This window comes from Lampetra fluviatilis, chromosome 6, assembly GCF_964198595.1.
Source record: "Lampetra fluviatilis chromosome 6, kcLamFluv1.1, whole genome shotgun sequence".
In the NCBI taxonomy this organism is placed as follows: Eukaryota; Metazoa; Chordata; class Hyperoartia; order Petromyzontiformes; family Petromyzontidae; genus Lampetra; species Lampetra fluviatilis.
Window position 1 is genome coordinate 16,171,590 of NC_136280.1, and position 11,897 is coordinate 16,183,486.

Consider the following 11,897-nt stretch of genomic DNA (forward strand, 5'->3'; position numbering starts at 1 on the left):
GTACAGTTTTCCCACAACCGTCTCTCGGTCCTGCAGCTAATGACCGTGTCTTCCCGAGGGGATGTGGTCAACCGTGGGCCCGAGGAAGTGAACGATCTCATTGTCATTTTACGGGGCACGATCACTCAAGACGGTGGTGTCGGGCTTCGTGGTTTTCACGTTGGAAACTCGCAGGGAAGGTTACCGAAGGAGGCATGCTTGGACTGCATTACGTTAATGAAAATTACCATTAACGTAATGCGTTTTAGATACACGTCAAATCTCAAGGATGACCAGCGAGACTCGCGGCTGTCCACAGTGTTGAGTGTCTCACGGCCGTGCGATGGATTGGTCTCGTTTGGTTTCACACATCACACACTCAGCCCCTCGGTGGCAGCGCGGTGTCACCGGCAGCAGCAGCAGCAGCAGCTGCAGCAGCTGTCGGGGGTTCATCTCTTCTTCTGTCAGGGTCCGCGCCAGAAGTTCGGTCTTCACCCAGAGGACTTTCTATGAGCACAAAGCGGGGGACTTTTGGCCACATTTGACTACGTACGTTGCGAAATAAGCTCAACGTCCGTAGATACAATGATACACGGTAATGATTATTAATCTTAATTTAGGAGCTTTCGTGACTGCAGGAATTATTCTTTGGTTCTTTTCGGTTAAGTCACGTCAAAAAATAAAATAATAAATTAAAATAAAATAACATATTACAATTTATTATTTTATTTTTAGACGTGACTTAACCGAAAAGAAGCAAAGAATGATTAGAATGATTATTAAATTTACTGTTCACCAAGTGGTGGAAATTAGCCTTTTGCTGCTCCGCAGCCTCGGCCCGTAACCCTCCATTTCCCTTTTTCTCCAAAAGTCCTCTCGCCCTTTCCTGCGTGACGTTAAACGTTGCTGCGCACCACGGCTTTACTCTGGAGAGCGACTTTACTCTTGAGAGCGACAAATGGTCACTTCTTAAGAAAGCGGCAGTAAGTTTAATTTCAATTAGAAAATGTATCTTTCCTTATTTATTTGTTTTGTATACTCTTGCAGGGGAGTTAGAGTTTTCCACTGTGATGTCCTTTAAATGATGCTGCAGATGTCCTTGGGTGTCCCGAGGTCTTCCAGTCGCCATCTCACGGTATTTTGAACCCTTTGGAGTCCGCGTGTACGCCTTGAGTATTGGCTCCACTCTCATAGCGCAGGGCCAGCATGAAGGCGTTACGTGTCACGTGTCACGGGTGGACAGGGGAGTAGTCTGCCAGTAGGGAGCGGTGTTATCGTGTGTCATTCACAACGGAGTCATTTGCAGGAAAAGTTCAAATTTGGCAAACTTTGGCGGTGGTGCCGGCACGCAACGAGCCTAGTTTTTTTTAATAACCTTCTGGGATGTTTAACGTCCACTGTCAAGCAGACGCAATGGCGGAGCCAAGATTTTCAGGTAGGGGGGCAACCCCTCCAGCAATGAAAAATAATAGGAGTTGTTAGTAAGTAAGGACTTGTCCCTTGCTTTTTATTCGATGCGTGTGTGGCGATGGCGCAGCCTTCGATCGAGGGTAGAATTTGTACCGTGTGTGATCGGCATCGCGCTCGCTGAAGGTGAATGCCTTCAGGGAAGTCGTGTAATTCTGTGAGTCACTTATAACTGCTTTGCCGTTATTTATTGCCAATTATGGACTCAGACTATTGTCCTATCATCTCATAGAGTCCCTGGCATGTAATAATATGCTACACAGTGGCAGTGGGCGTCGCAAAATGCCGATCTATTATTAAGAAACCCCAATGATCTGATCGAAATTAGGGATTTCGATCGGATCATTGGGGGGGCACGTGCCACCCCACCCCCCCTACTGGCTCCACCAGTGAGCAGACGGTGTGTACGCTACGGTGAGCACACACCCAGTAATAACCAGCGCGGCCGCTGGATTCCTACCACGGATCTCTGCGACAAGCAGTGAACGTGCTATCGCTGGGCCGTGCCATCCCCCAACAAAGAGTGGAATACTCAGCACCGTGGAACGTGGGATGATAAGTGCTCGGACATTCTGTTGCTATTGAATTTTCTATGCTCAATCTGGTACACGATGTAATAATCTCAGAATGCAACATGAATTTGTGTTATTTAGCCATTTTTTTGCCTAATCGGCACCCAAAATAATGGACTTTTATTGATGATCCTTTACTCAGCAAAGCCTCATAGAGTCTCATGACTTTTTTTCAGGCGGGTCCTGCCAAGTTGTCGCAGTAGTGGGGAAATGTTGCTGAACAGGATCCCAATTGAGTCATCTGTACGTGTGTGTGTGTTGAACTTGTTTCGCACCGTACGTAGCCAGTCGTGCTCATCGTGGGTGTGGGGGAAGGACAACAAACTAAACACACAAATTAGTTTTAAAGAAATGAGTTTTAAATCTAGATTTGAAAGTGCATAGCTCCAGTGGCTTCCTAATACGGGTGAGGAAGCGCGTTCCAGACGGCCGCAGAAGCACATCTGAAAGCGCCGCGCGATGCGGTGAACGTCTTTGTTCGACGGCCAGCCAAACGCAGCCGCCGCCACTGCTGCTGCTGTTTCTGCCGCTGTGAGGATGAGCGGAGTTTGCGTGATGATGGTTTATGCTGCTTGTCGAGATCATCGAGGTGTTGTGGTTTTCATTTGTGGCAAAGCGCTTTGTGTGTAATGAGCGCGACCCTTGTAAAATGTGGAGGTGGAAAATGAAGAAATGATGACGCCTGACGAGAGGGCATGGAAGGGCTACAGCCGTGCGTGGCTCTACAGAGAGGCCCTCGGATATTGCCGGATATTTTATTTTACACATGACGGGGGGTGAGGATGGGTGGCTCGCAGCCAACATTGCAGATATCTTTTAATCTTGGTTTGCCCTGATTGATCTTGTTCTATATGGGGTGTTAAAATGTCCACCCGTACAGCGCCTTATGATCTATCGATGAAAGGCGCTGATATAAAAATTAATAATTTTTATCATTGTTGTTCCTGCTGCTGCTTCGGTGTACTGGAGCTCAGAATTTCTGTTGACGGGTCTGCAAATGAGAGTCATTTGGAGGCGCTCACAGAGGTGCTCACGTTTGGGCGAGTGGCGTCCGAGAGCGGGCGGAGACAATCGGGGTCGTGTAGGTTTAATGTCATTGTTGAAGTAACGATGAGCCTCCACTGCCCGACACAGCCAAGGAAATAAAGTTGTCACATGGTCAAATATGCCACGAGAGAGCTGAGCTTTTGTTAAACACCTCGTGACGCTTGTGGCAGCCTCCAGCGAAATGCTGGGTAAAATTGTCCGAATTTGCTTGCTTTTCAACTTCACGGTTTTACCGATAAACCAAATTTGCGTGGCTTATTTTGCTTGACCATGATGTGAAAACTCGATCTGAATGGCCCTTGTCGGGTGCTGGAGGGTTACTGCGAACAGAATTAGACGTTTTTTGCAACACGGGCGATCTAACCCTATTAAGGAAACCAACCGATGGATCGCAATATTGGTCGTAAAAGCGCAACGGTTGCCTGGAGACGTCAGGAGTTCAGCAACCGAGCATCAGAGGGAAAGGGGGTGTGTGCGGTCACAGTAGGGATGCTCAAGGAGTAATCGTTATTGCGTCCTCAACGTCGGCCGTGCCTATGAATGGCCCTGATTTCAGTTTGAAGAGAACAACTCACCCCAGGTCACAACACTTCTCTCTCTGCTTCTTCCCTCGCAGTGCCCCGCTGTCGAATACCTTCCTGTCGCCTCCCTGCCGTCACCTCCCTCCCCTCATCTCTCTCCTTTCCATCGTCTCCCTTCCACTGTCTCCCTCCCATCGTCTCTCCCTCCCATTGTCTCTACCGTCACAAATTCTCATTGCTGCCGCATTTCCTCTGGGAGCCACATTTTTTCGGTTCCCCTAAAACGACAGAATGGACACGCGTGGCGTTCCATGGAGCTGTTTAGTCTGCATAAGGCTTTTGTGCATGCAATGCGGCAAATCTGTGTGTGTTGGATGAGGTCTCGATGCTGGCGATGCAGATAATCGTGGTGAGGTGTGCGAAGGGGGGGGAGCGCCGGTGCTGTGTTTTGCGCACTGCACCATGAACCTGTCACGTGAGTGAACATCAGTGGCAAGTGACATCAGAACTTGTTCTGTGCCTTTCGTGGGTCGACTTAGCCTTAAATGAGTAGCTGGTGTGGTGTGCAAACATCAGCTTTCGATAAGCAGTAGTGGTTATTGCGCCGCGCTGCAAACCCGGCGACCCGAGTTAGATTCCCGCTCATGCCGAACATCGGTGACGATTATCTGAACCAGTCCTGGGCCTCCCCTAGGTCGACTCTGGTGCAATCGACTGAAATCGACTCAACCGTGGTGCAATGTGTAAATGTCACCACTAGGGAGCACAAAGGTGGGAGGGCGTGATGCTGGCCACCCACCCCTCGTGTGCCGTGCCGGCCTTCAAAGGTGCTACTTGCCAACAGCACTTGGCCCAACAGTCCGTTAATGTCGTACGGGGGATCTTTGTCTTTGTGCACTTGTGCAGGCCTGCAGGTGGTGCTGAAGTCCATTATGAAGGCGATGATCCCATTGCTGCAGATCGGGATGCTCCTGTTCTTTGCCATCCTCATGTTTGCCATCATCGGGCTGGAGTTCTACGTGGGGAAGTTCCACACCACCTGCATGCTCAACAACACAGGTACCACGGTGCCCCGCCCTGCCAAGGTGGGCAGATGTTAACTACTGCGCCTGGTATACAGGAAGTCGTGGGTTCGATCCCGACCTTGACGCCTGCTGCTGCATATTTGGAGTCTCCATTGTTCTGTATCTCTCGCCGTGGGCCGCGTGGATTTTTCTCCGGGTCCTTCGATTTTTCCCTCCACATTTAGAATCAACATCACCACGTCTTTTCTAGTATTTGGCTGCTATAAATTTCCACGTGATAAGCCACTTCGTTGAGCTATCATTAGTGGCCAGGTCGCTTCTGAAAAATCGATACATAGCAGATCAGTGGGCCTTACCTGGTAAAATTTAAGATAGTTTAGTTTATAGTTTTTAGTCTTAGCTCCATTCCACTTGGTGCACACCACTACGTTTCGCCGTGATGAGCGTACACAGCAACATTCACAGCCTACTGGCGGTGTCACCTGTGCTGTTGTCACCTGCTGGTGGGACCTGTGCTTGGTCATGGAGCCCGCATGCCCAGCCACCGCATGCCCAGCCACCACATGCCCAGCCACCGCATGCCCAGCCACCGCATGCCCAGCCACCGCATGCCCAGCCACCGCATGCCCAGCCACCGCATGCCCAGCCACCGCATGCCCAGCCACCGCATGCCCAGCCACCGCATGCCCAGCCACCGCATGCCCAGCCACCGCATGCCCAGCCACCGCGTGCCCGAGCGGCTTCTATTTGGCCGGACAGAGGGGGGGCTAAACGGGCACAACACAGGCTAGAGAAGAGATGGAGTGATGTGGTACAGGAGGATGTGGAGCTGAGCGGACTTGCCGATGGCCGGTGCCAGTGGTGTCGATATCGGCCTCTATGGAGGAGGCTCGTGAAGGACACTGCTGGGCAGTTGGAGGCAGTCGCCCTCAAACAACAGAGCAGGGCAGAAGAGTGACACTCAAAACAACGAGCGGAGCGCCGGGCAGCTAAATCACAGCAAGTTTCTGCATCTGCCAGTCATCTCAGTCAGTCCACCCATGGTACCTGGGTCTGTCCCATGCCTTCCTACCAGCAAGCCTTTGACAATTCACGTGACTGCCTCAAGGTTCACCTAGCTTGGCACAATCACCGTCACTTTGTGGTGAACGGCGCTTGTTGATGTTGTACTGGCTGACCTGTACTGGCGTGTACCCTGTGCTGGCGTGCCCCGTGCCACGTGTGTCGCAGAGTATGACAGCGACCCGTGTGGCCTGGAGGCTCCGGCTCGCCTCTGCCCCAAGGACCTCGAGTGCAAGGGCTATTGGGAAGGCCCCAACTACGGCATCACGCAGTTTGACAACATCCTCTTTGCGGGACTGACCGTGTTCCAGTGCATCACCATGGAGGGATGGGTGGACGTCCTCTACAACGTGAGGAGGCGCGGCGGTGTGGCGACAACGCGCACGCACACACGCATACACGCACACACACGCACCCACTCAGTTCCCTACACGGCCCCAGCACGCACACACTCAGTTCCATACATGGGCCCAGCACGCACACACGCACACAAACACGCACACATGCACACACACATACACACGCACCCACCGCTCACTCCACTCAGAGATCCATTGACTCATTACAGACCCACAGACTTGTACAAAGACCCATATATCATACAGAGACCCAAAGACTTACGCAGGGATCCACAGACTCACACAGAGACCCATATATCACATAAAGACCCATGGACTCGCACAGAGACCCACAGACTCGCACAGAGACCCATCGACTCGCACAGAGACCCATGGACTCATGCAGATGGCCACAAACTCACACGTTGACTTGTGTGCACACCGTACATGCATGTGCTCACGCTTAACCACCTTAGCTCTTGTGTGAGGGGTTCAGCTGGGTAAAGGCATCTCACCGGTTTGGGTTTGGAATCTTACGGCCTAATCCGTATCGCGCTTTAGGTTTCAGCAGAGCCAATGCAGACGTCGTCGGTGACCGTTTGCGTCGTTATTTACATCTCGGGGAGTGTGACGGCTTGCGTCTGTGCGCGCGCACACACTGCGCAGTGTGTGCGCGTACACACTGCGCAGTGTGCGCGTGTACACACTGCGCAGTGCCAACGCGGCAGTTGACGTGAGCGGCGAGGTCGCCGCGACGTGAGTGGTCGTTGTGAGCGACGGCGACGACGACGCTGCGTGTGCGTGTGCGTGTCTCGCCGCAGACCAACGACGCCCTGGGCAACACGTGGAACTGGCTCTACTTCATCCCCCTCATCATCATCGGGTCCTTCTTCATGCTCAACCTCGCCCTGGGAGTCCTGTCTGGGTGCGTGCGCACAAACACTCACACACTCACACACACATACACACACGTGCACACACAAAGACAAAGATCCCCCGTATAGCCTTAACAGACTGTTAGGACAAGTGCTGTTAGCGAGCACCTACGAAGGCCGGCACGGCACACGAGGGGGTGGGTGGCCAGCAACCACGCCCGGCCGCCTTTGTCTCCCCTAGTGGTGATATTTACACACCGCACCAGGTCATCATTTGAGGCTGAGTCGACGTAGGGGAGGTCCAGGACCGGTTCAGATAATCGTCACCGGTGTTGTTATTGAGCACAGATAGAACTCGGGCTGCCGTGTTTGTAGCGCAGCGCGCTAACTCGTTGCACGACCGCTCCCCACAACTAGTACGCCCCGCACACATTCTTACGCACATTCACACACGTGTGCTCCGAGTAATCTCCAAAATGTTAACAATGGACACAGGCCGTTATTCAAAAGCACTCGCACAGTCAATTACGCAGTCCCATTGCACACCCACACACGCACGCGCGCCTGGGCGCCTGGGCGCGCGTGCCGTGTGTGTGTGCGGAAGATTTCAAATCTTTCCGTGGGTGAATGATTTATATGTACAGTGGCTCGGGTAAATGTATGCATGAACAGATGTGGCTTCTGTTGAGAAAAATGTAACGTCTTTCTTTTTCATACATGTACCTGCTTGCACGTGAAAATAATTACATGTGTGGATACAAAATCAATTGGGAGCGGGAGTGGCGGTTAGCGTTCTCCGCTTTGAACCCGGCGACCCGAATTCGATTCGCGTTCACGACCAACACCGGTGACGATTATCTGAACCGGTCCTGGGCCTTTCCTAGGTCGACTCAGCCTCAAATGAGCACCTGGTGTGGTGCGTAAAGAACATTGCTACGTGGTGCTGGCCACCCACCACCTCGTGAGCCGTGCCGCCCTTCATAGGTGCTCGCGAACAGCACTTGCCCCCCACAGTCTGTAAAGGCAATACGGGGGATCTTTGTCTTTCTATACAAATTCTTGACCGTTCCGCACTGACCAGTTTGGTGAAGCACGGTCAAATAACTCCTCCGACCCGCACGGCATGTGGAGGTCCTCATCCAGCAGTGGATTGACCAAAGGGGTGTGCACATACTTCTATCTGTAATATGAACTCAATACGTCCTCACCGTCGCGTGTACACACACACGCGCGAGTCTCTTCTTGGCGTCGGGAGCCGTCCACGCGCGCTCATGCGCTCCGTGTTTGTTCCCATCTCGTGTTACGAAGCGGCCGCATTCGCTCGCGCTCCGCGTGCGTCTCGTGCAGGCGCGTGCGGTGTGTTTGTAACGAGCGTATACGGTGCGTGTCAATCTCCGCAATGCTATTCACACACAAGAGCAGCGCACGAGCACCTGCGACAGCGAGTGACGGCTCGGGTGCTCCTTGTCTGTTCATCTGTTACATACTGCCACTGAATAGTAATCTTCATTTGGAATTAATGTATTTCATTCTATACCATCGTCATGTCTGTTGTTGCCTTCGTTGTTGTTAATACATTGAATAGATTTCTTAGCTTTTCGGGACTATATTAAAACTGAAAGCGTCAAGCATTTCCACGGGACATCCATGGGAGCTGTTGAAAGCCCTTGCTCCATAAATGACCTCCCCTGCCAACATTCCATCCGCCACCTCATTTCTCATGCCTCCAAACAATGAGACAGACTTTCCCCATCTTCAATATTCATTGCATGGCATTATCTTCAGCCGTCCGTCAAAAAAATACCACGTTAGAATTTCACAGCCGTGGATTTCTCGGCAATTCTCAGACGGTCAATATATTTCCTCCATTTACGTTCATCCCGCGAATTTTCCGTTACATTTTCTGGAGGGAAAAAATATATATTCTAACGTTGCTGCAAATAACTTGGGCAAGAGCACACCTCCTTGTCCGACTCATCTTGAGATCTACGTTTGACCACTTTTCTCTTTGCGATCTCAGTGCATCGTGTTCCATTGCGGTAAAGATATTTTTTTGGAATTAAAAAAATGTATTAAAACAACAACCCTCTTCATATGTAGTTGTCCCTAATTTGATTGATACTATGAAGCAAAATTATAAAACCTTCCTAAATCTGCCATGGTCATGTGGATGGTTGGCCTCTAAATTGTATATTATTATTGTTTATTCATGATCCTCATAAACAATTGACATACTTGCTCTTGTGATTTGCTTAGATCATAAGTACATAGCCATGATGGTTTGTTTTTCTAGAGCAGTTGTTCTCAACCGGGGGTACGTGAGGTCATATACAAATGCGTGAAGTGCTATCATGCATGAGAGTCATTGGTGAATAATGATGTATGCATCTGCCGATTTAAAAATAACTGCAATGAAATTTAAATCCACATGTTAACCTGGGACGATATTAAAGACCTTTGTCAACTCATTGATCGTAAACAATGTGGTGACCAAGAGTAGCCAGCGAGCGGAAACGAATTACGTAGCGCGTGCAGAGCGTCCGTTGGATTTTATTTGAATTCGCTTGCAGTTGCCAGCGAGTTAGGGATACCTCACAAAAATGGGCAATTGGTTAAAATATCGATGTTCATTATTCATACATGAATTTCCTCAGAACCGTGTTTTCGCTCAGGCAAGGCGGTACTCTCAGTTGAAATTAAATTCAACAGGGAGGGTAAAGTAGCCAAACAAGGTTGAGAACCACCGCACTTGATGTTAAGATTTTCGCTGTGGGTGCGAGACGTATCCCGGCTTCAAATCCAGCATGAGCCGAGATTGAATATATTTAAGCCGGGCGGTGGTGGCGCACGACCGTAATCCAGGATTGTGGAGGCAGGGGTTTGCGGATCACGCAAATGTTGCGGGCGTCGAGATGCGGTGACCCGGCTTGCCGCGAGAAAGCGGCACACCAGGAGCAGACTAATCTCCATCCGTTCCACCTGTGTTAGCTAGCGTGCTGTCCCCTCGATGCGTGGGATTTCTCTGGGTGCTCCAGTTTCCTCTCACATGTCGACACTCCTTAACCCTTTCCCATGCCGACGATGTGCGTGCACGTCGTGCGAACGGAATCGGAAGAAAAACTACAATAAAATAACTTTATCGGTGCCAAGGCTCCCACAAGGCCATGCGGGAGGGCGTGTGGCACAGTTTGGCGCCAGCTATCATAGAGTGCAGCAGTCGTGTCCCGACGTGTTTCTGCGGTGAGTAACAGTGTCTTTAAAAACAACGGCGCTGCTCCACCTCTCTAAATATAATGAATGCTGAGTCGCTTGCGCGTTGCGAGATTCAGTGGTGAACGGGACAACCCACCCTGCAACTTGCAGACGTCTCGAAATGGGAAAGGGTTAATTGGCTGATAATGCCTTCATATATTGAGGGCTGCAGAGCTCGGGGGGAATATGGCTCAGGGTCACCACGTGGCGGGCTGCCTTCCCGCTACGCATCTTGGGTTCCTCCTCGCCCCTCTGCATCGTTCTCCCGCTTCGAGAGCGAGCGGACACTGTGCGGTAACAATGCTTCAAGTCGAATTCGTTATTGTGCTGTTGCAACCAATGGTAATATAGTACGGTGCGAAAGAAGTTCAACGCGCATACATACGTTCCAGGAAATCATTGACGGATGCATTAAAGATGGATAAATAATAGGGTTCACAATGAAGTTAATCAAGTAAGTCACGTGCATCAAGTTTTACCAGGCAAGTGATGACTTCTGTTGAATTGACACAACTGAGACGCACATCAGAGCGTGTGGCATAATGACGCTATGTTGAAGGAGGACCGGGATCACAGTGCTGAAATATCAATGAGGACGAGAGCAGGGATGTGGAGCCCGATCAGAATTCTGAAAGTGATACGGAAAAGCAACGTAGCTAACGTGGCCAGAGAAAAGCGAGCACACAGTACCTGCTATGCCATAGACATCGGAGACGTGACATTGGCAGTCGGGGGCACGCTGTTGCTGCGGGCAATCCTAACTGAGTAATCTGCAGCTAATTGTTCAGGATTGTGATGTTTGGCCAGCGCCGGTTACATTGCGTCTTCTCTTTTTTTAAAGCCACGAGTTAAAACTAGTTGGAGAGCCCGGAGGTGTCCCGTGCAGAACGTGGGGAGAACTTACAAACTCCACAACAGGCTAGGCGCTCCCCATGTAGGGAATCAAGCCCAGGCCCCTTCCTGCTGTAAGGCGTGAGTGTTACGACTTCGCCACCCAGTAAACATGTGGGCCATGGCGGTGATGTTGAGAGTAACTGCACCGATGATGATGTTGGTCGTGCCGTGAGTAACGGTTGTTTGGCAGTAACGCGGCGGGCGGGTTTGGCTCTGCAGGGAGTTTGCCAAGGAGCGAGAGAGAGTGGAGAACAGGAGAGCCTTTCTGAAGCTTCGCCGGCAACAACAGCTGGATCGCGAGCTCAACGGCTACCTCGAGTGGATCTGCAAAGCTGGTGAGCAAGCAGGTTGCGCGAATGTGTGAGCGACGGGGTGTTTGTTTGTGTGGCCGGGTCACGTAGCACGCATGCCCAGCCACCGCATGCCTAAACAGCTTTTGTTCGGCCAGATAGAGGGGGCTTAATGGGCATGGCACAGGCTCGAGAAGAGATGGAGTGATGTGGTACAGGAGGACGTGGAGCTGAGTGGACTTGCCGATGACCGGTACCAGCGGTATCAAGGTCGTCCTCTGTGGAGGAGGCTCGTGAATGACGCTCCGGGACTGTTGGAGGCAGTCCCCCTCCAGCAACAACGTAGGGCAGAGGAACGACGCTCACAACAATGAGCGGAGTTCCGGGTGGCTAAAACACAGCAAGTTGGCACATTCGGCGGCACAGGTGGTGCATTGGCCAGTCAACTAAGTCAGTCGACCCATGGCACCTGGGTCTGTCCCGTGACCTCTTCACATGGCCTTAATGTGCACATAGCCTGGCACAAGCGCCGTGGTTGTTGTGTGTGCACACGCGCGTGTGGGGAGCGATAGTGT

At 51.3% G+C, this 11,897-nt stretch overlaps 1 protein-coding gene across 4 annotated transcripts in view; it reads left to right on the forward strand.

Moving 5' to 3' along the window:
* LOC144933209 (voltage-dependent N-type calcium channel subunit alpha-1B-like) overlaps positions 1 to 11,897 on the forward strand; it is a 233,958-nt gene that overhangs the window by 12,862 nt on the left and 209,199 nt on the right. For all 4 annotated transcript variants that reach the window (XR_013636995.1, XM_078857855.1, XM_078857856.1 and 1 more), the window contains exons 4-7: positions 4,493 to 4,645; positions 5,842 to 6,023; positions 6,833 to 6,936; positions 11,252 to 11,367. Coding sequence is in view for 3 of the 4 variants with exons in the window: in XM_078857855.1 (XP_078713981.1) it covers positions 4,493 to 4,645; positions 5,842 to 6,023; positions 6,833 to 6,936; positions 11,252 to 11,367 (555 nt within the window). In the remaining variant the exon portion in view is untranslated. The remainder of the gene's footprint in view (positions 1 to 4,492; positions 4,646 to 5,841; positions 6,024 to 6,832; positions 6,937 to 11,251; positions 11,368 to 11,897) is intronic.